The following is a 25,522-nucleotide window of genomic DNA, read 5'->3' as shown; positions in this document are numbered from 1 at the left end:
CGGCGACAAGGTGAAGAAGGGCGTCAAGTCAGCAACCAGTGGTGGAGGAACGAGCGGCGCTAACGTCCAGGCGCATCGCAACATCCCCATCCAGTACCCGATGCTCACCGACGCCAACTACGGCGTGTGGGCGGTGAAGATGAAGATTATTCTTCGATCCCTTCGAGTGTGGGAGGCCATCACGGACGACGACGTCGACGAGGAGCGCGACGAAGGTGCCATGGCCGCCATAGCCCAGTCTGTGCCGGATTCCGTGCTGATGACATTGGCGGAGTTCGAGACGGCAAGAGAGGCGTGGAACGCACTCAAGGAGATGAGGATCGGAGAAGATCGCGTCACCAAGGCTCGGGCACAAGTGCTGAAGCGCCAATTTCACAAGTTGCAGATGGAGGAAACTGAATCTGTGAATGACTACGCCATGCGTCTTACTACTTTGGTGGGAGAGATCCGCGCGCTTGGTGCAAAGCTCGATGAGACCGAGATCGTGGAGAAATTTTTCAGTTCTGTCACTGATAAATTCACGTACATCATCGGCACGCTCGAGCAGCTTTACGACATCGACGACATGACCATAACGGAGGCGATCGGACGATTGCGGACATGGGAAGAGAATGCTCGTGGCTGTCGGAAAGGCAAAGGAGGAGGTAGTGACCAACTCATGTACTCGCGCACAGACTGGGAGGCCCCAAGTAGCAAAGGAAGGCATGATGGTGGCGAAGGCTCAAGCAACACGAAGGGCGATGGACAAACCGGAAAAGGCAAAGGAAAAGGCAAACCACAAGGTCGTGGTAAGGCGGGCCAATCTAAAGAGCAGAAACCACGGAACTTGGACTTGTCCGAGGTCAAGTGCTATAACTGCAATAAGATGGGTCACTTTGCGAAGGATTGTCCAAAGCCTAACAAGCGGGAGATCAAGGCAAATTTGGCAAAGCAGGAAGACGAAGGTCCAGGTCTTCTGATGGCCGAAGTTTGTGATCTCGCTGAAACGGTGGTTGTGAAACCAAGCCGGAAGGTGCTACTTCATGAGGAAAAAGTGACACCAAAGTTATCCGGTGATCAGAACGTGTCGTGGTATCTCGACACGGGTGCCAGTAACCACATGACGGGGTGCAAGGAGAAATTCCTCGAGCTGGAATTCGATGTTGAAGGCTCGGTCAAGTTCGGTGATGGTTCAGCTGTGGAGATTTGCGGGCAAGGATCTGTCCTCTTTGAGGGTCTCACAGGCGAACATCGCATACTCACCGGAGTGTACTACATCCCACGGCTGCGCAACAACATCATCTCTATTGGGAAGCTTGACGAGAATGGATGAAAGGTGAATATAGAGAGCGGAGTGATGACGATCTTCAACAACCTCCGAAACGTGCTAGCTCGTGTTAATCGCACACGGAATAGGCTCTATATCCTCAACCTTGATCAATCTCAACCGGAGTGTTGGCTTGCCAAGAGCGATGATGATTCGTGGTTATGGCATGCTAGATTTGGACACGTTAACTTCTATGCCTTGAAGAAGATGTCAAAGATGCAGATGGTATCCGGGATGCCAGTTATCGACCATGTTGATCGAGTATGTGACGGGTGCTTGGTTGGAAAACAGCACCGCAGGCCATTCCCTGCTCAGTCTACCTATCGTGCAAGTGATGCACTCGAGCTGCTCCATGGTGATCTATGTTGCCCTATCACCCCGGCAACTCACGCTGGAAAGAAGTATTTCTTCCTTGTGGTAGACGACTACTCAAGATATATGTGGGTCATTCTCCTACGATCTAAAGATGAGGCGTTTGAAGCGTTCAAGAAATTGAAGGCTGCAACAGAGATGGAACACAAGCTGAAGGTTCGCGCTCTACGGACAGATCGCGGCGGAGAGTTTACGTCGAATGAGTTCAACGACTACTGCGAGAAGATTGGCATAAAGAGGTTCCTCACGGCACCTTACACGCCGCAGCAGAATGGGGTCGTTGAAAGGCGCAATCGAACTGTCGTTGACATGGCAAGGAGTTTACTCAAGAGCAAGAACCTGCCGGGGACTTTTTGGGGAGAAGCTGTCTCGACGGCGGTCTATCTTCTCAACCGGGCTCCAACGAAGGCGGTGGTCGGCAAGACTCCGTATGAAGCAATTTACGGACGTAAGCCGAATGTGTCTCATCTACGGACATTCGGGTGCGTGGCACATGTGAAGACGGCGGAGCCGCACCTCTCAAAGCTTGCCGATCGTAGCACCAAGATGGTGTTCATCGGATACGAGAGCAGTTCTGGCACCAAGGCATACCGTTTCTACGATCCACAAACCAAGCGTCTACGGATTTCACGCGACGTCGTGTTTGAAGAAAACCAAGCGTGGAATTGGAGCGCCACAGCCGACGATGCTCCAAACAGTAACATATTTGCAGTTGAATTTCCAACTGATGATGATGCAGGGGAGGATGTCCAGGTGATTGGCAAGACGCCCAACCAAGGTGACCACAATGGTAGTGATCATCATGGTGCCGACACCGACGACGACGCGCATAGGTCGCAAGGAGATAGCGACAACGCCGCGCACGACACAGGCGGAGATCTCAACGACAACATCGACAACGAGGCGCATAGTGACGACGACAATCAAGATGATGGTCACGGACACGACGACTACGCCGACGACACGGATGTCGATGACACACCAAGGTCTCAGCCGTCTTCCTCAAGTGCATCAACACCGACACAATTTGTGTCGCCTCCTTCGCAAGCCACAACGGACTCCTCAGGGCCTCGTCGCTACAAGACCCTCAAGAAAGTCTACAAGTACACAAAGCCAGTTACGCTCGAGTACTCCGGACTATGTCTGTTCGGAGTTGAGGAGCCGGCGAACTTCGTAGAGGCGAGAAAAAGTCCTAGCTGGACGTACGCCATGGATGAGGAGATGAAGGCAATTGAGAGCAATGGCACGTGGACTTTGGTAACCCGACCTCCAAACCAAAAGACGATAGGTTTGAAGTGGGTTTACAAGTTAAAGAAGGACACGCAGGGTGCCATTGTGAAGTACAAGGCAAGACTCGTTGCAAAGGGCTACGTTCAACGTCAAGGAGTTGACTATGATGAGGTGTTTGCACCGGTTGCTCGAATCGAGACGGTGAGAGTGCTCCTAGCTTTGGCAGCACAAGAGGATTGGAAGGTTCATCATATGAATGTTAAATCCGCTTTCCTCAACGGCGATCTCACAGAAGAAGTGTACGTGGAACAACCCCTCGGGTACGAGAAGAAAGGCAAAGAAGGGAAAGTTTACAAGCTCAAGAAGGCACTTTACGGGTTAAAGCAAGCGCCAAGAGCTTGGAACTCAAAGTTAGACCGAAGTCTGGTCTCGCTCGGGTTCAAGAGATGTCCCCTCGAGCACGCAGTCTATACAAAGAACTCCAAAGGCTCAAACCTGCTAGTTGGAGTTTATGTCGACGATCTGATTATCACCGGAGATAGCGTACAAGAAATTGAACGTTTCAAGGCGCAAATGAAGAACAAGTTTAGCATGAGTGATCTGGGATTACTCAGCTATTACTTGGGCATCGAAGTGAAGCAAAGCTCCGGAGAGATTTCCCTATGTCAATCGGCTTACGCGGTCAAGTTATTGGACAAGTGTGGCATGTCAGATTGCTACGCGACACAAGTTCCAATGGACCAACGTCACAAGTTGAGCAAGCGTAGCTCAAATCCGCCGGTGGACACCACAATGTATCGAAGCGTTGTGGGTAGCCTAAGATACTTGGTGCATACCCGACCTGACTTGGCTTATTCAGTCGGGATCGTGAGTCGTTTCATGGAGAAACCGACAACCGAACACATGAGCGCGGTCAATCAAATTCTACGCTATGTGAAAGGCACAATTAATCTTGGCTGCACGTACAGAAAGGGAAAGGAAGGATTGATCCTTCGTGGATATTCAGATAGTGACATGGCAGGTGATGTTGATGACCGAAAGAGCACAACGGGCATGGTTTTCTACCTTGGCCCGAATCCGATTAGCTGGAATTCTCAGAAGCAAAAGGTGGTGGCACTGTCTTCATGCGAGGCAGAATACATAGCGGCAAGCACGGCGGCTTGTCAAGCAGTTTGGCTGAGAAGACTCCTAGCTATTCTTGCAAAGCGGGAGGTGCAGAAGGTGTCATTAAAGATTGACAACCAAGCTGCAATCTCATTGTGCAAAAATCCGGTTCATCACGAAAGGAGCAAGCACATAGATACCCGGTTCCATCATATCCGGGAGTGCGTTGAGGAAGGGATGATAGAAGTTCTGCACGTGAATACGAAGGACCAGCTTGCCGATATTTTCACTAAGTCCCTCGGTCGACAGAAGTTCATCGAGATGAGGAAGAAAGTCGGAGTGCAAGCAATGAAGACATATCAACAAGGTTAAGGAGGTGAATGTAGTAATTAACCTAGTTGTAGTCTAAACGTACACGTGTGTCCTAATTTGGTTAGTATTGCAAACCGAGTAGGATTAGTAGTAGTATTGCAAACCGAGTCGGTTTGCAGTAGGCCTAGCTTAGCAATATATATACGTATACCCCTGTGTAGTCTTTGTATCAGATCACGAGAGATCAAAGCAATACAAAGTATTTCATCTATCTAGCTTAAGTCGCTGAGTTAAGTTCCGAGCCGTCGAGACGATCGATCAATTGATCGCAAGCTGTGTATACGTGCGTGTATTGCTACATCCATCAAGCTGCTTGCTTGGTTGGTTGGCTAGCTTTCCAGGTTCGTGTATAGCTTCCGCGTGATTTGGTCTACGGGATCAAAAGCTAACATAGGAGTCCTTATTAGTCTATGTTTAGTTTCCTTGCACCTCAAGTCTTGTTAATATATATATATGTCCCTTGGGCCTTCAATAAACATAAGTTGCCTTCCTAACATGGTATTAGAGCTTAGGTTAATTTTTTAGCACGCGCAACTCCTGCAGATCCAATTTCGTGATGCCGCCATCGTCCTCTGGCCGTCTCGCGCTGCCCTCCCCGATCGATCTCCAACCGGGCCTCCCCGATCGATCTCCAACTGGGCCTCCCCGCTCGATCTCCTCCCGTCCCGGGAGCGCTGGCTCGTGGCCCCGCTCTTCGTGGCGCACGCGGCCGCCCCTCGCCGGATGTCGGGGATCTTCGTCCCCTCGGTCGGGGTCCTCCCGTTCGACGGGCCGGACGACGTCGTGTCGTCCCCGACGCTCGCCTTTGCCCCGGCCTCGGAGGAGGCCGCCGCGCGCCTCCGACTCGGTGCTCCTCGTCCCAGGCCGTCCGCCGCCGCCGTCCGCGTCAGATCGCACCACGGGACCAGCCGTCAGCCGCCGCCGCATCCCGCTGGATCCGTTTTGGCCTCCAGCCGCCGCCAGTTCCTCGGATCCAGATCGAGGCGTCACCCCTGCTGCGGATCGATTCCCAGGGTGCTGCTCTCGTTCCCTGCCGGCTGGACGGTTGCCTTCCGCCAAGACGCGCAAGACGTGCCTGTTGCCTTCAGCCAACAGGGGCATAACGCACGACTGCCAGCCTGATTGCTGGGACGTGGTTCTAGCCATTCGGTCAAAGTTGTCTTGATTAGATTGATTCAGCAAAAAAAACATGTGCTACATGGTGCCGGTGTGCTGCTACGTGTTGTTGGCGTGCTACTACCTACTGCTCGCATGTGTAGCCTATGCCTAGCACGTGGCTGCTGCCCTCCACCCAACGTGTGTGTGCTTGCTGCTGCTATTGCTACATCCTCATGTGCCGGGTGCTCCAATTTGGTTGTTTCCTCCTTTGTCCGGTGTTGCATGCTCATGCACCTTGTCTGGTGTTGCATGCTCTTCTCGCTAGTTGTTTTCTAGTTTTCTATTTTTTTCGCTGCGTCCACCAAATCCGTTGATATTTTGTGTTTTCTCATGCCATGCAAGTCCACCATACCTTTGTCCGTCAGCCTTTTTCTTTGGTCCTGATCCTTTCTATGCAACTTTTCTGGCCTACTTGCCCTTGTTGTTTTCTATAGAATTTTCTGAACTTCTTTTGCATTGTCGATCTACGCCCATCGTGCCTTATCCGCCGAGCTTCTTTCGCCGTCGGTTGTCGTGGACTATGATTTTCTGCACAATGCTTTATTCTCTTGATGTGACATCTACTTTTGACAACCCATCTTCTCTTGATACTTATCTTGTATCTTCAAGTGATGCGGTATCTACCTCTGATGTGCCATCTCTTCGTTCTCTCCTTCGACGACTCGACAAGTTTTGAAGACTCTTCATGCTACGACGACACTCTCAAGACACGGATTTGGATTATCATTGTTTTTTAGTATTACACTTCTTTAAATGCAATGCTATTGCATACGCTTTGCATTTGAGGGGGGGGGGGGGGGGGTACGAAGTATTAGTATTAGTCTAGGAGTCCTCATTAGTCTATTAGTATTAGTCTAGGAGTCCTTATTAGTCTATGTTTACTTTCCTTGCATCTCAAGTCTTGTGTAATATATATATGCCCCTTGGGCCTTCAATAAACATAAGTTGCTTTCCTAACAGAAGCATGCCTGAGACGAAGCTGATGAAGCAGCCACGTTGAAAACAACAACGAGAGGAGTAGCAACTGGCAAGCATGTAGCAGGAACGCAACAGCTGACCAAAGGAGCAAAGGGCAACGGAAACAGCAGCATAGCACGCAGATGGACGTGCAGGAGAAGAGTAGCACGAGGGCTCACGTCATGTACGTGGCTTGTAGAACAGCAACCTGGCAGCAGCAGTATGAAAGCCAGCTGCAGGCGCGTGTGCAGCAGCAGAGCCACACGTAGAGCTAGCAGCAGCGTATACAGAGGTCCGTAGCCAGCGCTCGCGGAGGCAACAGACGGCAACAGGTGGACGCGGCCGGATCCAGCAGCAGGTGGTGGGATTCGGGCGGCAGAGCAGCTGGTAGCAGGACCCAGCGAGGGGCGGCGGGTGGCGGCCGGTAGTCGGATATCAGCAGCTCGGGGGAGCGATTCCAGAGGGGGCCGGCTCGAGAGAGTTCGATCCAGAGGAGGGCCAGCTCGAGCGAGTTCGAGGAGACGGAGAGCGACTCGAACCAGAGGAAACCGGGCTGCTGGGTCGTCCTGCGAGCGGATCCGCACGAGGGCTGCAGCGGTTGACCAGATGGCTGCACCCTGAGAAAGCAGCGGCGACCACGCAAGAAAAGCAGCGGCGACGCGCGAGATTGGATCGGGAGGCGAGTTGCGGCGCCTGAAAAAAATAACTCCTAGACCAATACTAATACTTCCTAACAGCAGCAACAATATAGAAGGCAGAAGGCTGGAGAGTGTTGTGATCGTGCAGATTATACCGAGGAGCGGGGGGCTTAGGTGGCCCTGTAGGAACCCGACCCAACAGGGAAGGAGTGGAAGTGGAAGGCACATCAAAGGGAGAAAGATGCTGAGCACGGCGGGAGTAGGTAAAAGGAAAAGGAGGGAGAGTGGAAGGTGGTACATTAGAGAGAGAAGGTTGCTGACCACGACAGGAGTAGGTAAAAGGAAAAGAAGAGATAATGGATGGCTTAATACGGGTAGGAGAGTCAGGAACAAAAAACTCATCATGTGCAGGCTGAAGTTCATGAGCAGACACGGGTGCAGGGCTAGGAGTGGACCTAGCAGGTGAAGACGAAGGTGCAAAATCAGATAGTCAAGAAAGAGGGAGGGAGGGTACAAGGAGTGAGACTCGTCAAAAGTGATATCTTTGGAGATCCTCAGTCTCCGAGCAATAGAGCCCAGCAGCGGTAACCCTTCGTGCTTTAAACTGTAGCCAAGGAAAACACACTCAACAGATTGTGCAGTCAATTTGGTGCATTCATGAGGGTGGAGAAGAACATAACAGGCACAACCAAAAAGATAAAGACCACTATAATCAACTGGACCATTACCTAGATGATCAACTAGTATCCCCCTGAAGAGCAACAGAGGGCTGAATATTAATGAGATAAATCACGGTAGAGACAGCCTCAGCCCAAAAATGTGGGGAACAGCAGAAGATAAAAGAAGAGCCCGAACAGTCTCAAGGATGTGGCGATGTTTGCGTACAGCCATTCATTTTGAGCATGGGCACCAGGACAGGAATACTGAGGAAAGGTGCCATGTTTAGAAGGAAAACCACGAAGCGCACAAGATAGGTACTCGCCAGCTGAATCATCACGAAAAACTCAAACAGAGGAATCATACTGAGTATGAACCATGGTAGCGAAAGACTTGTAAATTTGAAGCACTTGACTATAAGATGACATAAAGTAGATCCAAGTGCGGCGAGAAAAATCATCAATTAAAATTATAAATTATTTGTGACCTCCTTTTGAAACGAAGAGGACAGGACCCCATAAATCAGAGTGAACAAGTCCAAAAGGTCATTGAGAAATAGAATTACTAGAGCAATAGGGAAGTTGTATGTGCTTGCCAAGCTTACAACTCTACAATTAGTAAACTATCACCGGAGAAAGACCCTGAACACCACTACTAACCAAAGAAGACAAGCAAAAACCACATATGTGACCCCAGTTGATGATGTCACTGAGAAGAGGAGGTGATGGAGGTGGCAGTTGAAGCAAAAGGGATGGTGATGTCTGACTGGCTAGAGGACCCAGGGGAAGGAAGGCGCAACCAGTTGAGCTCCCAAGGCGCTGAGAGTCATGGCGCGGGGACCAATCCCAACCGGGTCGGAATCCAGAATAACACGACAATGCAAATCAATGAGTTGACTAGCAAACAGAAGTTGCATAGTTAGTTTAGGAACATGAGAAACAACAGGGACATGAAGAAAGACATGAAAAGAGTCCCTCTTACTGCAACTGGAAGAGAAGTGTCATCTGCAGTCTGAACCGTAAGTGGAGAAGGCACAGAGTTGACAGCGTTAAGAGCATCTCCAACAGCCGCGCTAGTATACTAGCGCCGCGCCGTAAAAAAGGCAGTTTTAGCACGCGCGCAACGCGGCGGGCAGCTCCAGCGGGCGCGGAAAAACGGCACGCGCGGCATTTTCAGTTCAGCGCGCTGGCCGAAACACAATCGCGCGCCCCTTATTTGCTGCGTCAGCTCCCGCGCTCGCTCCTCCTCTCTCCCGCGCTCGCTCCTCCACTCTCGCGCTCTCGCTCCCCACTGCCACCCCCATCCGGCCGCGCCGCCGCCGCCGCTCGCGCCCCCGGCGACCGTTCAGGCGCTCCCCGGCCTATCCCCGCGCCGCCGTCGCCGCCCGCGCCCGCGGGCGACCACTCAGGCGCTTCCCCGGCCTGTCTCCGCTGCGGCCGCCGCCCGCGCCCCCCGGCGACCGTTCAGGCGCTTCCCCGGCCTCCCCGCGCCGCCGCGCTTCCGCCCCACCCCCTCCTAGTCCCGACGGCCCTCGCGCGCCTCCGACGTCCGAGGAACAGCGCCCGAGCGCTCGCTGCCGCGCCGCGCCCGCAAGGTGTTCGACAAAACGTGTTCGACAAAACGCCTACAAGGTATGTATTGCTCCAAACTTATGAATTTGGTGCATGTTTTGAATTGTAGTTTTTATAGTTAGTATTGAACATTGTAGATGAGTTCGTCGTATGATTCTTCCGAAGAAGAATTTGATATGGAAGAGGAAGAGGATCTTGCAATGATCATAGCTATGCATATCAATAAAAAACCGAAGCACGGTGGTTCGGTTATGGGTCGGGAGAAAATTTGGAGAGATAGGATTGATGCCCATAACAGATTGATGAAGAACTATTTCGTGGAGAATCCCACATACCCGGAGTTGTATTTTCGTCGCCGGTTTAGGATGAGCACAGACTTGTTCAAGCGCATTGCAGAGAAACTAGCGAGCCATGACCGGTTTTTCCAACAAAGGAGGAATGCCGCCGGAGAGCTCGGGCATAGCACCTTTCTGAAGGTGACAGCCGCTTTGCGTATGTTGGCATACGGTATCCCGGCTGATCTAGTTGATGATCACTTGGCTATGGGTGAGAGCCAAGCCATCATGTGTGTCAAGCGCTTTGCAGTGGGAATTGTGCAAGTGTTTGGCGAGGAGTATTTGAGATCTCCCACTGCTGAAGACGCCGCAAGGCTATTGGCGATGAACAAATCTCGCGGCTTTCCTGGCATGCTTGGCTCAATAGATTGCATGCATTGGAGTTGGAAGAATTGTCCAAAGGCATGGCATGGGCAATTCCACAGCCAAAAAAGGGTTCCACTATAATCCTTGAAGCGGTGGCAGATCAGGAGACTTGGATTTGGCATGCATTCTTTGGAATGCCTGGATCTTTGAATGACATCAATGTTGTCAACCGGTCACCACTGATGAATAAGATTGCAAATGGTGAGTTGCCACCGGTGCAGTTTGTAGCAAATGGCCGTACGTACAACTATGGCTATTATCTAGCGAAAAGATGTGGAGAGAGCATTTGAGATTTTGCAAGCCCAATTTGCTATTGTGAGAGGACCGGCTAGATTTTGGGATCAAAAAATGCTTTGGTACATCATGCACGCTTGTGTGATCATGCACAACATGATCATCGAGAATGAGCGTGGCCAAGATTTAGACTACTCACAGTATGAGCTCTTGGGACATCCCGTGCGAGTGCGACGAAGGGCTGAAAGGGTAGCCCGTTTTGTTGCCTCCTATCATGCCATTCGGCGTCCCGCAACGCACAATGATCTTCAGAAGGATCTGATTGAAGAGTGGTGGGCATGGCATGGACGACAAAGAGCATGATTTGGTTGTGTTTATTGCATATTTGTATTGTATTGTTCATGAACTATTGGTTGTGTTTATTGCATTATTTGTTGTACTGAACGATAAACTATTTGTTTGAGTTGTAATGACTATTTATTGTTGATTTATTTTGTTTGTTTGATCATTTTTGCTCCTATTTTCTGAAATGTACATGTGGTTTGTGCGTGCTGCGCGCGCTGCATTTTTGGGCGCTGCTGGAGTGGCGCGCGCGCGCTGCACTATAGCGCGGCCGTTGGAGCCAGCGCCTATCCCCGCGCTAAACCAGCCGAAGCGCGCGCGGCAAACACATTTTTTGGGCGCGACGCGAAGCGCGGCTGTTGGAGATGCTCTAAGGTGATGTATGTGTGGTGTCATGTGGAAGGAGGCCCCAGAATTAAGAATCCAGGGCAAAGACACATGACGAAGAGTGTGGTGGACCAGATGTTTAACCAGCAGAACCTGAGGATGGGGCAGAAGCGGCAAGGTGAGCATCTCCTGGTGAACCTTCTCAAGGGAGCTCTCACGAGAATCAAAGGAGCCTCCTGAGTCCTTATGAGAATGGCCACCATGGCGACTCTGTCTCTTCCTCTTGATGCACTCTTATGATAATGTGCACATCCTACTTGAAGAAGGTGTAGAAAGCTCTAGTGGCGGCTACTGCCACCGGTGTAGGAGAAGGCACACCTTGTAGCAGTGGTAAATGCGGGCAGCCAGAACTACTGAAGAGGACAGCAACAAGCCCGTGCTGCGTAGACGCAGCTCCTCAGAGGGCACCTCAGCATGGGCCTCGAGAGTAAAGAGCCGAGGATGGTGTGCCAACAGCTGAGCACGACTCTGCTCAAACTCCAGTCGGTGGCAAGTGTGAGGAAATCGTAGAGGCGACAAACCTCCAGCTTAGCTTGTTGCCGCACACAACACTGGCATATGCAACAAATCTCCTAGAGAGTCCGATTGGCGCCACATCACCGACATCTCCTTGTAGAAGTTATCCACAGTAGCATCTCCCTGTTGTAGTTGTTGCACTTGACGAACAACTTAGAGGAAGTGATTTCCCTACGGCTTGCCGCGTATCATTTTGTATAAGGAATGTCGAGGGAATAGCCAAAATTATAACAGGGGTTCCACCGGAGCCCTCCAAGGCAATCCACATGAACGGTCAATAAAAGTAAATGAAAGTCCAAGCAAGCTATCCTAGCTCCAGTCAAGCCACCTCGGCCAACAAAATTAAGTGCTCAACAAGTCAAAAGAAGATCACCTAAAAAAAGCAAGTCAAAGATGAAGGCAAAGGACCAAAGAAGCTCAAGCAAGAAAGCATTCATATGGTGGAGGAAATTTCCCTTTCATGGGCCACAACTCCCCTCCTAGTCCAACTAGGGGCCCATGGACCAAAGATTATCTAGTTCTAATCTCCCACCTCCTCTTTTCAAGGGTAGCCTTGGTCATTTGTCAATGACCCTTAGGCTACATATATGGCCCCCGTGGACATGTAAACCATTCACTCCCGTTTGAGTAAACTCAAGAGGAGACTCACTCTCCCCTTCCCTAGAGCCAAGGCTCGACCAAGAGGCTGGGAATCGAAGTCCGAGAGACCAACTAAGGCTCGAACTATCGGGAGTCGTGGGACTTCAAAGCAGCAGCACTCTATGTTGTCGTGCCCCGAACACCACTCGACCACTCTTTCTCCTACGACGTTGGTCATGCTCCAGCAAGGCAACTGAAAAAACATCATTGTCACTTTTTCAGTGCATGGCGACCTTCGCTATGAGAATGTCGTACACACCCTCGCCTACTTTTATATTCATCACGCTACTAAGGATACCCCTTGACGTAAGTCGTTTCTTGAACAATAACAAAGAGCAAGGTTGCCATGAATGGGGTCCCCTACCCCCTCCATTTCTAGCCTCTTTTCGTGGTTTTCTTGTCAAACTCGGAAATTTCCAAAAAAAAAAAAAGGAAGCCAAAAGTCATTTTCGAGTGAATTGTTCGATTTCATGAGATTTGCTTGGTTTTGATCGATGAATCTCTTACAAAACTAGTTGATCCACCTTCCACCTTGGTTCCTCCTGTAACACAAGCTTGCAACCAAATTCATGGCGATTGGACTGATAAAGAGAATCTAACACAAACCCAGTAGTCTCAGACAATTTCCTAGATTATTCAAACAATACCCTAGAGGGTCCGGACGAATTCCACTGACTATCCGACCATACCAAAAAAAATGCACCAACACCCTTCGCCATTTTGGTCATAACTTCCGCATCCGAACCTCGATTTGGGTGTTCTTGGGATCGTTTTGAAGCTATCGGCATGTGACTCCTCAAACGACGAATGTGGCTTTGGTGATAAGCCAAATCCTTCGTTCGCTGCAATCAACATATCGAATCTACTCTTCGCTCGGCTCAGTGTTGAATGAACTCCTTCATTGATTTTTTTTTAAGGAAAACTGTAAGGGAAACCCCCCACAACGAGTTTTTTTTAAATAATAAGAACCCAAATTCGCGCCCGTGGGGACTTGAACCTGGGTGGCTGGGTTGTACACCCACTTGATTACAGGCTGCTCGTAGGGGGACAGTGAAAGCAAGCGTAGGACATCAAAATGTGAGTCGAATACGATGGGTAAAATGGCAACTCGTCGTAGTCTCAATACCCATGGTGAATATAGACTTGAGGGATCGCCCAACTGAAGTTTCCCCCGACTGGTTCGGCGCTCAAACACGGAGGTGAAGCTTATCGAACTTGTCGGTGATGAAGTCCAGACTGCCGAAGCGAAGAGTTTTTCTTTCGATGAAGGTAGTAGCGGGGTTCAGACGCCCCACCAGATCGGCGACGAAGTCTAGGGAGCCAAGGCGGATGCCTTAGCCCGAAGTGAAGACATCGGGGCCGATGAGGAACCCATCCAGATCCGATCTGACAAATCTATGCACATATCCCATACATGGAGCGTCGAACGTCGGTGTAAAATTCCAAAAATAATAAACATAGGGCGGTATATGGATAGAGAATCTAGAGGGTGCAGACGAGACATTATTTTGCCCATTTTAGGCCCTCGGAGAGAGGCAATACCATACTTTCTGCCTTGATGAATTGTATTGATGGCTGCCTTGTATGAGAGCTAGGGTTTGTGTGTTTGCACGTATGGTGTGTATGCATAAGCATAGAGTGGGGTGAGCAGTATGGTTACACGGGCCGAAGTAGGTTTACACGGTACAGATCCCATCGATATACAATTTGATCTGCCTACTAGACATGTCTTGTATTCCAAGGTGATGGTGCGCCCCGAATTGTAGGACTCCTAGACGCCGGCCAGGCCCACCCTGTGGCTATTGGGTCAAATTCAGCCTACCTGACTATACATGGGCGCTATGTCATCATCACCTGGCCCAACACACGGACTATCTGAACGTGTTGCCTGCGTGCAGAATTGGGTTGAGCCCACGTATCCTTCCTTTGATGGATAAGTCTCTGTACTAAGGTCTTTGTGGGGCTGCAGCACATGGTCCTTGTGGCTGTTAGGATAGCATCCTTGACCACCAAGGACTGGCAGTTAGGATAGCATCTTAGACTAGCATCTTAGCATATGCTTGGCTGGCTAGCAGCTTATAAATATGTATCCCCAACCCCTCAGGTTGGCATGGCATTGTGTGAGAAATAAACCCAACGAAAATTGTCCCAACTCTTCCAGTGTCATCTGCAACTATCAATGCTCAGGTTGGAAGGGCTGACACCCTTTCCCCACTTACCTATACTCCACACCCACTCCACTCTAGGGTTAGCAAAGTAGAACTAAGACCATAGAGCTTTCTCACCACCTCTCCCCTTGTGGGATCTCCCTTGTGGAGTGGCTCCTCAATGAAGATCCACGACTACCTTGTGAGGTGAAGATTGTGCGGACTACAAGAACTCCCTAGTGGAGATAATTCCTCTTGCAATGTATAGACCTCCATATCTTAGGATTGGGGATGAACATTCTTTCTTTGTTACTTATTTTCCTTTGGATGTTGTTGGATCCAATTGCACCTTGTGTATTGACTCTTGAATACGTGATGTGTATGTTGGCTTGTATATTTCCCTTTGTTCTTCGTGTTTTCCCCCATGCTCATCGTGCTCTTCCTCAAATCCACCTCCAGTTCCTAAAGGATTGAAGATTGGGCCACCCCTACGGGTTTGCCCCGTATCATGACACCTCTTGTGTCCAGGCCTTTTTTAGGTTACCTCGAATAGGCATAAGAGCATTTACCCTCTTGTAGTCTTGTGACATAGATTTGTTGAATTCAGCCTTCATGGGTGTGTTAACTGGCCTTATTAACTATCTTATTCAAGGGATTTATGAAAAGTAGTGCTCCATTGACCCCTACAGGCCCACACAGAATAATGTGCCTCGCCAGGTAGCATCCTTCTTCTGTGCTAACCAGTTAGTGAATAAGGGAGTTGAGAATGTTGGCTTTAAAAATACCATATTTAGATCGAATTTACAAAATTAGGAGCAAGTTCTACCTTACACCATTTTCAAGTAAGTCTACAAAATACCACATGTATAGTTCTGTGTATAAGAAAAATGCAACAGGGCAAGTACAGATCTTAAAACTTTGAACCATATCATGGACAACATAACCAACCTCGACATGCAGCGAAAGCTTGTCAATTTGATCTGTGTACTGTGGAAGAGCTTGAACCATTTTTTGTAGGTCTCTAGTTGATAGCTCTCCTCCAGTTCTGAGAAATTAAACAAGAGGCGAAGAGCACAAGTAAAACAAGCCCAGAACATAACAAACAAATAATGATTCATTCAACTAAGCATAAGAAAATAGAAGTGAATCGATAATTAGGATGGTGCTAACTTCCGTATATTCCCATTTTAGGGACAGATCCGAACGACTCGTTACCACCTGATCGCTATCGCCTCACGCTCGCTTCCACTGATTTATTTTCTTTCTCTCAAAAACCTTAGATGGCAATAGTAAATTGCTAGTGTTTTTAGGGCTACAATGTTTGTATGTACATTATTAGGGCTACAATGCAGAAATTACCATGATACTAACACATAAAGTTACCGTGGATGTTTCAACAATTGGTTTCTTCCTCGGGTGAAAGTTATAACATGGGGTTGTCTGTGGCGTAAATTACCATGCTATTTGCACAAAAGTTATGAGGCTATATTTCTATAATTTTTCTTGCCCGTGGTAAAAATTTACCAATGTCTTTATACGTGAGTTATCATGTCAGTGATACGTAAGTTATCATCTTATACATAAAGGTTACTCGGGGATATTTCAACAACTTTTCTCTCTCGGATGGTCAAATAGTGGTATTTTATTTGAACTTGACACGAGCCAAGTAGTGGGTGAGTTGGCTAGTATGATAAGATCTCGATAGTGAAGTTTTTAGTTCAATTCCCAGCTTTAGCACGATTTTTTAGGCTGTAAAACAACAAGTATGGAAACTACTAGCGTCAAAGAAAAAAATCATGGTTAACGCTCACCAGCCTCATGTCCACGTGTAAATTAGGATTGTCATTAAATGCCTAAATTAGGATCCAAAAGTAAATGAGTTACACGAGAATATAGGAAAGAAAATCCTAAAAATCGGGAAAGGGGAAGCGAGCGCGCCCCACCCGATCAGAATCGACCAACAATCGCGTCGTTCGGATCTGTTACTAAAATCCGAACGTTCGGAAATTATAAACTTCGTAATAAGAATTAGGTTTACAAGGACAGATTTAAGTTTGTTTAGGGAATTGAGTTTTCACTTGGACTTAGGTAGTTAAATTAACTAAAAACCTAACTCTGAATCCTCCACTATATAGCTAGGCACATCATATTGCAATTACCGTGCTTGCTTATTTTTTAGTTATGAGAACATTAGGTAGTTATGAGTTGCTGCTAATCAACCGAATTTAGCCAAAGTCACGCTTCCTCATAATTCAATACAGGTGCAATTCATTCAAATTGCTATTTTGTTCACGAGACAGAAATGAAATAGTCACAAAAAGACATGCGAAGAACGAGACGAATATGAGCATATTTAATGTAACAAGGAGCCACCACACCTAACTCTGCAATTGGTTTGAAACAGTGAACGAACCTCACTTGGTGTAGTTGGGCGGCTTTGTTCTTCGAGACAAAATGTGTCATCTTATCATGAAGTCTTTCACTTGCCTGAAATTATAACGGTTAATTGTATAGCTGCTGAAAGTGTGAACCACATTGAAAGATGGACTTAGAAGTGCTCTCACATCTGCTATATGGGAATGTCGAAGTTCAAGCCAAACTGGATCATGGTCCTCTAACAGGACCTCCTTGTTTCCTGAGGCTGAACCATTTTTACTTGAAACCTTTTATTCAATCACATATAAGGATCCATAACCATCCAGGGAAATAACATACCATAATGCCACCATTAAGAAAAAAGACCAATGGCATACTCACCTCATGTACGTACTTGTTACCATCCATGCATAGCAGATCATGGCACATGGCATCATAAGTCCATTCATGAATTATTGGTGCAATCTGAAGTATACTAGAAACGTGAACCGGCAGAATAGATAGCACCAGTATAGAAGTTGAACTCAGATATACAGGTATGTTCACCATGTACCTGATCTACTGAACGGTCTACTATGAGAAGTTCACAAGTTTCTGTCTGCGGGAATTCAGGAATTGACGTTTTATATTTGGAGAGATAATTCCATACACCAGCAGCAATCTTTGTGGGTACCATGTCCCTTAGTGTTGTCATTGTAGAAGCATCAATGGTCTTGGCAATGCGGTAGTGCACACGGGGAAATTCCTATAGTTTATAGAACAATACATGTCAACAATAAGCTAATAGTAAGAAGTGAGCCTAGCTCACTTGGTTAGTTGAGAGGATTCACAACCCAGCCACCCAGGTTCCAGTCCTCACAGGTGTGAATTTTGGGTTCTTATTCTTTCCAAACAAAATCGCTGGGGCCTTCCCTACCACATTTCTTTCAAGAAAAAAAAGCAAACAGTTGCTGTGTACCAAGTTGCAACATGTCAAGCATTAGAGCTTGGGTTGAAGTTGAAAGAAAACGAACGTGTAAAGAAATGAGGATAATAACAAAGAAATCACAGTAACAAAGTTCAAGCCATGAGTTGAACTTGAACATCCACGTCATCTTGTACCTTTCGCTTATTTTTAGTACATTAATTGCGACCAAGATTGTCTGTTTTTATTTCCACCACATTATTTTTCCATGAGTATGTGGATTGGCCAACCTTCTCCATAAGTTCGGATTGTGCATGAAACTTAATACGGCAGAGCAAAAAGAGGTCTTGGGTTCAAGTGTTGGCTTTTTCCCTTTAAATAAAAAGCATTTCTTGCCCTCTTTCTATCCACATTTAGGCTCTATCGGGCCACACGTGAGAGGGGGTCCATGTTGGCAAGGTCAGGGTTCATAAGCATATATGTTCATTGAGCTCCCTGACACATAGCATTCCTAATTTTACGCTACCAACTTAGATGAGATAAGGCACTTTTTTGCTGCTGTACGAACAACCCTCATTCGAGTAGGACTTGAAGGGGAATGAACAAACATTAAAACCGCAGAAGCTTTTGTAAGTAACAGATATATATACATACCCTCATTGATGCAAATACTGTAGATATACGAGTAGCCATTGCATTCAAACAAGCATTGTATTTGTTGAAGCCTTCTGCACTCTCACAGAAAAGCTCTTCCAATGCCCTTTCATGGTCAGTTATGAAACCCTGCACACAATCACCATGAGTACGCTATGCCAGACAAAAGGAATTACTATAAAATTGTCGCCAGCTTAGGTGCATCCATGCTCTCCCAGTAAGAATATCATTCTTCTTTATTTTTAAACTGATTCCTAATGCAGCATCCACGTTAAACCACATCGCCCTAAAAATCAGTGTTACGTCAAGGATAAATCAAGTCCGTTAGGTCTTGGCACTTGGGGCTTAGGAACAGTCATGTCCTTTGGCAAGGAAGAATCGAAGGCAATAAGCAGGTTACGAAGTCACACAATCTCCTGCTCAATGAAGGACGTGGCTGAAGTAGTCAATGTAGCAGCACCGAAAGAGAAGTGGCCACCACCTGTGGATGGCGCTAGGGGAGGCAATATACCAAGACTAGTATCATCTACAGAGGCCAATGGGGGAGACGAGGTCGCATGCAGACAAGCACCAAGCGTCAAGGGAAGATGCGTGTGCAAAGCGCGGTCAACGGAGCCAGATGCACCGGCATGGCCAGTGAAAGTCGCGAGACGAGTCGGTATAGAGCTACAATCACCATGGGTGGAGGTCGCGAGAGGAGTGGTTGAAGAGCGACCACCACGGCCATGTGAGAGGTCATGCGAGAAGTCGCAGAAAAGCGACCGTCTATACAAGTCAGTGTTAGTGACCATCACCACCGGCAGAAGTCATGACAAAAGTTGCTAGAGAGGGTAGAACACAGTATGCGGAAGACGCCCGAGATGACGACATTGTTAAGCTTCATGCACTAGCCAACGCAACCAAAAGTCCGAACTGATGGAAAGGACTAGGCAATCCACATATACACTTCAACACCCCCTCTCATGTGTGACGCGGAAAGTCAACACGTGGACAGATTCAGAGGTATGGCTCAAGAGGCCTATACGTGTTCAGATAGGGGGCGGCAGCAATTTTTGATTAAACTGCGAAAGCCAGGATTTGAACTCAAGACCTTAGGCCCTGATACCATGTTAAGCTTCATGCACTAGCCAACGCAACCAAAAGTCCGAACTGATGGAAAGGACTAGGCAATCCACATATACACTTCAACAGACATCACAGGCGGACGAGCACCAAGCACCGAGAGACGGCGCATGTGCAAGACGGGATCAATGTAGGGAACACCGTCAAGAGTCAGCAGGCAACGAGGGAGATGCGTACTCAACAAAAACATCGTACCTTTTTTTATATAGATTAGAGAGATCACATAACTTGAAAAGCAAACCAAATCTTAACAGTTTGGAACGTAAAGATAACTTCCTAATAGACATATATTTCCCTAGGGTTAAACTTGGACTTATTGGCCGCCAAGGATTAGCCATGTGCCTACCTAAGGCCCAACTGTTGGTATTGTGGTTACGGACTGTGTTGTAGGCTTGGGCTTGCGGTTATAGTGCTGCCTCCAATACTTTACGGCAACACTTACAATTCTAGCAAAAAATTGTAAGATTACTTATGTAATTTTCTATGATCCTAGTTTTAAAAATATAAATAATTAATGCATATATATTTTTGTGTTCAAAATCACCTTCCATCTATTTAGATTATGTCTACACTTATTCATAAATTTGCATAAACAACAACATATTATTTCATTGGGATTATAGTTTTCAAATCAAGGCTTTTGAAGTACACGTTAAATTGTATCATTTTCTAAGTACATGGAAAACTATAGAAAGTTTAATCGTTGGTAGAATCAAGTAGGACCACTAGAATCTGTGGTTTGACCCTAGTGATTCTATTGGAGGATGTCCAATTTAATTCAAAATATCAAAACTGACGAGTGATAACCTTACTGCAGCAACATCTAGTGCTAGGACAAATAATAGAAAATACATAAACCCGTCTAGAGATATGCTAATGGATCTTTTCACAATGGATCATCAGTTACATGCTCTATAAAATGACAAAGCAGGACCAAAAAATCAAAAGGAAAAGGCACGAAGAATCCTATACTTCTAATTGAATTTCATTGTAATCTAAACAGCAATATCTTCCCCCTTTTTGTTTGTGAGAATCTCACGACTGAGCAAACGTGAGCGACGAGTCAAATCACCATCTGCTGTTAAATCATATGTGAAATAATATTTATTGGGGAATATGTGTCAAAAATAACAATTGCAGAACATGTATCAAGCAACATACTGTATCTGAACAAATAATCTTTCAAAGAACTAGGATACCTGGGAATCAATAGGGAAGTACTCCAAATTCATCTGGAAATGACATAGAGAACAAATAGTGAATAGCCAACAGAACACTTTTTCATTTTAACAATACTCAAGTATAAAATAGAAAGGAACGAAAGAGCTAAGGTAACCTCACTGAGTGCACCAATACGAGGTAATATACTTGAATCCCTTTTTATTTGAGCAACTAAGTCTTTCTGTATGGGAGAACTGAAAAACACATATGCCCTACAACATGAGCAATAGTGTGTCAATAAATTAACCACAAAGGCAACTGTGCATAAAAGATGTGGGTGGTAGTTCATGTTTATTTAGGCGTACTTCTTGTATAACGGGCTTCTTCCTGACATGTCAGAGAGGAACATAACAACGCTGCAATCACCACCATATGATGGTTAGTGAACAAAATCAACAATGATACATGAAAAACAAAAATCAGAGTGAAACTTGTTAGGAATATGCAACTTGTATTCTCATGAGGCCATGGGCCAGTATAAAAGCTGTGATGCATTGTAGTCTGGGCCTTCATGAAGAAATCAGCCAACTTTGACTCGGAAGGTGCGTATTGAAGAGCAACCAGGTCCAGCATTCGACTCCACATGCCAACGTGCGGAGGTTTGGCCCTTTGCATGGTCCCGAGCAGGGTGCACAACAGCAGCCTTGGAACAGAAGATCCGGTGAGGGGGTGGGGTGGGGTGGGGGTGGTGGGGAGCAGCAAACGACGGTTCTGGGTTGTTATTGATCTGTGTATCTTAAAAGGAAAAGTGGAGAGAATCTAAGGTGTGTCAAGGATAAGGAGAGATGATTTGCTTAACAGATTTTATGTTTGGGGCAATCTGTTATAAGAACCCTAGGCAGAGAATCAGAGAAGGAATGACGAAGAACTAATAGAGAGATACTTGCAATGTCTAAGTGGCCAAGACCAAAATTGCCTTTTTTACAGCTCTAATGGTCTGCCTAATGGACAAGAGGTATACACGGGTTTGAAACCATTTTGCAGTGGCATAAAAAGGTACAGCCTTTGTACAGATATGAAGGAGTTCAAAACTTGTAAGAGTAAACGAGTTTGACATTTTGCAATCGCTAGAATGAAGTGGTGGAAGCTCGAGGGGGAGGTAGCTCAGACGTTCAAGGAGAGGGTCATTAAGGAGGGGCTTTGGGAAGAAGGAGGTGATGCAGAGAATATGTGGATGAAGATGGCAACTTGCATTCGTAAGGTGACCTCAAAGGAGTTTGGAGTGTCCAGGAGAAGTAGAAGCGAAGCTAAAGATACCTGGTCGTAGAACAATGATGTCCAGAAGACTATTAAGGAGAAGAAATATTGTTTCAAACGCCTATAACTGGATAGGAGTATGGACAACATATAGAAGTACAAGATGGCTGTTGTGAATATGTGTCTTGTGTTACATAAAGGCCAAAAGGCAGCATATAAACATGTACAAAAGGATGCCAAAGGGCAAGAATATAGAAGACCAAAAGGTCATCATAAATATCACTAAGTATAACTCTAACACCCCCCCCCCTCAAACTCATGGTGGATCCACAACACTGAGTTTGAAGAGATGAAATCCATGTTGCGCTCTAATCTGGGCCTTCGTGAAAAAATCCGCTGGCTGTAACTCGGAAGGCACATACTGAAGAGCAATAACACAATCCTGCAAAGCAGCCGCACAAAAGAAGCATCAACGCCAATATGCTTGGTAAGCTCATGCTTCATGGGGTCCTGCGCAATACTAATGACACCTGCGCTATCCAACAAGAGGGTGGTAGGTATAGTAACAGAAACATCAAAATCCTCCAGTAACCATCGTAACCAAGTCACCTCTACCGTCAGAAGAGACATAGCTAGCAACTCGGCCTCTGCATTCGAACGAGAAACTGCGGTCTATTTCTTTGTCTTCCAGGAAATGAGAAAAACACAGTAGGCAGAAAGTGAATGGTGATCCGTAGGATCACTAGCCCACGTAGCATCTGAATAGGACAGGAGATGTAACGAGCTAGAACGGGGTTAAAAAGAAACGACGAGAGATCGTGCCACAAAGATATCATAGAACACGAAGAATGTGACAGTAGTGAACTGAAGTAGGAGCAAAAACAAACTGACTCAGAATATGGACAGGAGAGGAGATATCCAGACGAGTGACAGCAAGATATACAAGACTCACAACAAGATGACGGTAACGTGTTGGATTAGACAAGGGCTCACCATCAGAAGCACGAAGGTGAACATTGAGCTCCATAGGAGTCTCAGCAGTGCGCTCATCACTAAGAGTTGCACGAGTAAGAAGATCCTGGATATACTTTTCTTGGGAAATAAAGAAGCCATCGGAGTTGGAGGAAACCTCAATCCCAAGAAAGTAACAAAGATGACCAAGTTCAGACATAAGAAACTGCTCATTAAGATAGGCCTTAACAAAGGCAATGTACTCAGAATCGTCGCCAATGATGATCATGTCATCAACATATAGAAGAAGAAGAGTGCGACCACGAGTAGAAAGGTGGACAATCAACGCTGGATCATGATCACTGGGCGAAAAACCAGCAGCGCTGAGCACAAAGGCAAAACGCTCAAACCAAGCGCGAGAGGCTTGCTTAAGGCCATACAGAGAGCGACGAAGACAGCAAACCATGCCATCGGGAACTGAGTACCCAGGTGGTGGCTGCATACAAACCTCCTCATGCAACTCACCATTAAGAAAAGCATTTTTAACATCAAGCTGAGAAAAATGTTTAAATAAATGCAGGTGGTGGCTGCATATAAACCTCCTCATGCAAATCACCATTAATAAAAGCATTTTTAACATCAAGCTGAGACACAGACGAATGGCGAACAGAGGCCACAGTGAGAAGTGTGTGGGCAGTGGTCATATGGGCTACAGGAGCAAAAGTCTCATTATAATCACGACCATGCTCCTGTTGAAAGCCACGAGCCACCAGACGTGCTTTATAACGCTCAAGAGAACCATCAGAGCGAGTCTTAATCTTATAGACCCACTTACAAGTGATGGGACGAACACCGAGAGGAAGAGTAACCAGATCCCATGTGCCATTGCGCTCAAGTGCGGCAAGCTCCTCTGCCATCACAAACTGTCATTCAGGATGAACAACAGCATCACGATAAGAGGTACGCTCAACAACAACTGAAAGGCCATATCGGCTAGGAGAATAGCGGTCAGGAGGAGGGCAAGGTCGAGCCCGAAGACCATAAGTCGGCTGGGACGAGGAAGATGGCACACCAGAAGTAGATGGCAGGTCAGTAGATTCATCCATAACACGTCGACAACGGGTGTAATGAAAAGGAAAATTGGGATGAGAAGGAACAACTGGAGGTGATGGAGATAAAGAAGATGTCGGTGACGAAGGTGGAGTGCCATGCAATGAGGGAGGAGAAGAAACGATAGGAGAAGACGGTGCCAGATCAACAAAAATGGGACGAGTAGGAATATGAGGCATGGAGGGAGGTGTATCAGGAAACATGAGAAAAGAGATATCCTCTACAGAAAAGGTCGAAGAGGATGGTCGTGGGTAGAATGGACGAGACTCATCAAAAGTCACATCTACGCATCCGACGACCGACAGGATCCCAACATCGATAACCCTTACGCACATCACTGTAGCCCAGAAAAACACACTTGACGGACTGGGCGGTTAGTTTGGTGCGTTCTCGAGGGGCAAGAAGAACATAACGAACACAACCAAACAAGCAAAGAGCAGAATAATCAGGAGAATGCCCAAAAAGACGCTCGAGAGGAATACCTCCCTGTAAAGAAAATGAGGGTTGATATGTGCGTGGAGACCCTCAGACGCAGATGAATGTGGCGGGGCGGCACATGATGAGGCGGCCTGGCGTGATCTGCAGCGGATCGGGAGGAGAGGAAACACAGCGGCCGCCAATCAGAGAAAAACGATGGCGCACGACGGGATCGAGCACGAGTTGCGGCATGCGAAAAAAAAACCTAGGGCTCTGATACCATGTTAGAAAATATGCAACTTGTATTCCCATGAGGCCATAGGCCGATATATATACATGTACAGGTGTGGAATATATGCAGGAAACCCCTTATACAATAGGATAAGTACAAAAGGGTACATGGCTATATTATATAAACTCTAACAAGCCTCATCCCAAAAATGAGGAGGGAGAGAGACGGAAATCATCATCGCACGAGATGTCTCAAGAAGGTGACGATGCTTGCGCCCAGCTATGCCATTCTGAGCGTGAGCACCAGGACAGGAGAACTGAGCAAGAGTACCCTGCTCAGTAAGAAAACCACGCAACATTTTGGAGATATACTCGCCAGCAGAATCAGCACAAAACACACGAATAGGTGTAGAGAACTGTGCGTGGATCATTGCGACAAAGCACTTATAAATAGAAAGAACCTCGCTACATAAGTCATAAAATAAAGCCAAGTGTAGCGAGAGAAATCATCTATAAAAATAATATAGTATCGATGACCCCCTTTGGAAGAGAAGGGAGTTGGTCCCCACACATCGGAATGAACTAAATCAAAAGGGCGTTGAGACACTGATTCACTAGTAGGATAATGTAATTGAACCTGTTTACCAAGCCTACAACCCGGACACTGCAAAGGGACATCTCCTGAGACAGGCCCAGAAGACCACAACAGACTAAAGACGATAGCGGAGAACCACAAAGATGACGAAGCCGATGATGCCACTGTTGGAAGGAGCTGGTAACTCAAGCGGCGAAGGCAGCTGTGGTGGCAGCGAAAGGAACATGAAGCCAGTCTAACTCCCAAAACCCCTGGGAGTCAAGGCGGCAAGGGCCAGCCCCAACCAGAGCCTTCGTGTGGCGATCCTGGAAAGAGCAAGAATCAACATCAAGAATGACGCGACAACCAGAATCAGTTAGCTGACTTGCAAAAAATAAGTTCATGGTAAGGCGTGGAACATGAGAAACATCTGG

At 47.0% G+C, this 25,522-nt stretch overlaps 1 protein-coding gene across 4 annotated transcripts in view; it reads right to left on the bottom strand.

Annotated features, from left to right (window-relative positions):
* LOC123404202 (probable protein transport Sec1a) overlaps nt 1-25,522 on the bottom strand; it is a 104,317-nt gene that overhangs the window by 53,125 nt on the left and 25,670 nt on the right. For all 4 annotated transcript variants that reach the window (XM_045098119.1, XM_045098120.1, XM_045098121.1 and 1 more), the window contains exons 5-13: nt 20,914-20,964; nt 20,724-20,820; nt 20,587-20,619; nt 18,266-18,394; nt 17,261-17,452; nt 17,089-17,172; nt 16,896-16,994; nt 16,745-16,818; nt 15,280-15,376 (exon numbers count right to left, since the gene is read on the bottom strand). In XM_045098119.1, the coding sequence (XP_044954054.1) occupies nt 15,280-15,376; nt 16,745-16,818; nt 16,896-16,994; nt 17,089-17,172; nt 17,261-17,452; nt 18,266-18,394; nt 20,587-20,619; nt 20,724-20,820; nt 20,914-20,964 (856 nt within the window). The remainder of the gene's footprint in view (nt 1-15,279; nt 15,377-16,744; nt 16,819-16,895; nt 16,995-17,088; nt 17,173-17,260; nt 17,453-18,265; nt 18,395-20,586; nt 20,620-20,723; nt 20,821-20,913; nt 20,965-25,522) is intronic.

Source organism: Hordeum vulgare, chromosome 6H, assembly GCF_904849725.1.
Source record: "Hordeum vulgare subsp. vulgare chromosome 6H, MorexV3_pseudomolecules_assembly, whole genome shotgun sequence".
NCBI classification, from domain to species: domain Eukaryota; kingdom Viridiplantae; phylum Streptophyta; class Magnoliopsida; order Poales; family Poaceae; genus Hordeum; species Hordeum vulgare.
Note: the sequence above shows the minus strand (reverse complement) of the source record. Positions and strands in the feature narration are given on the sequence as shown.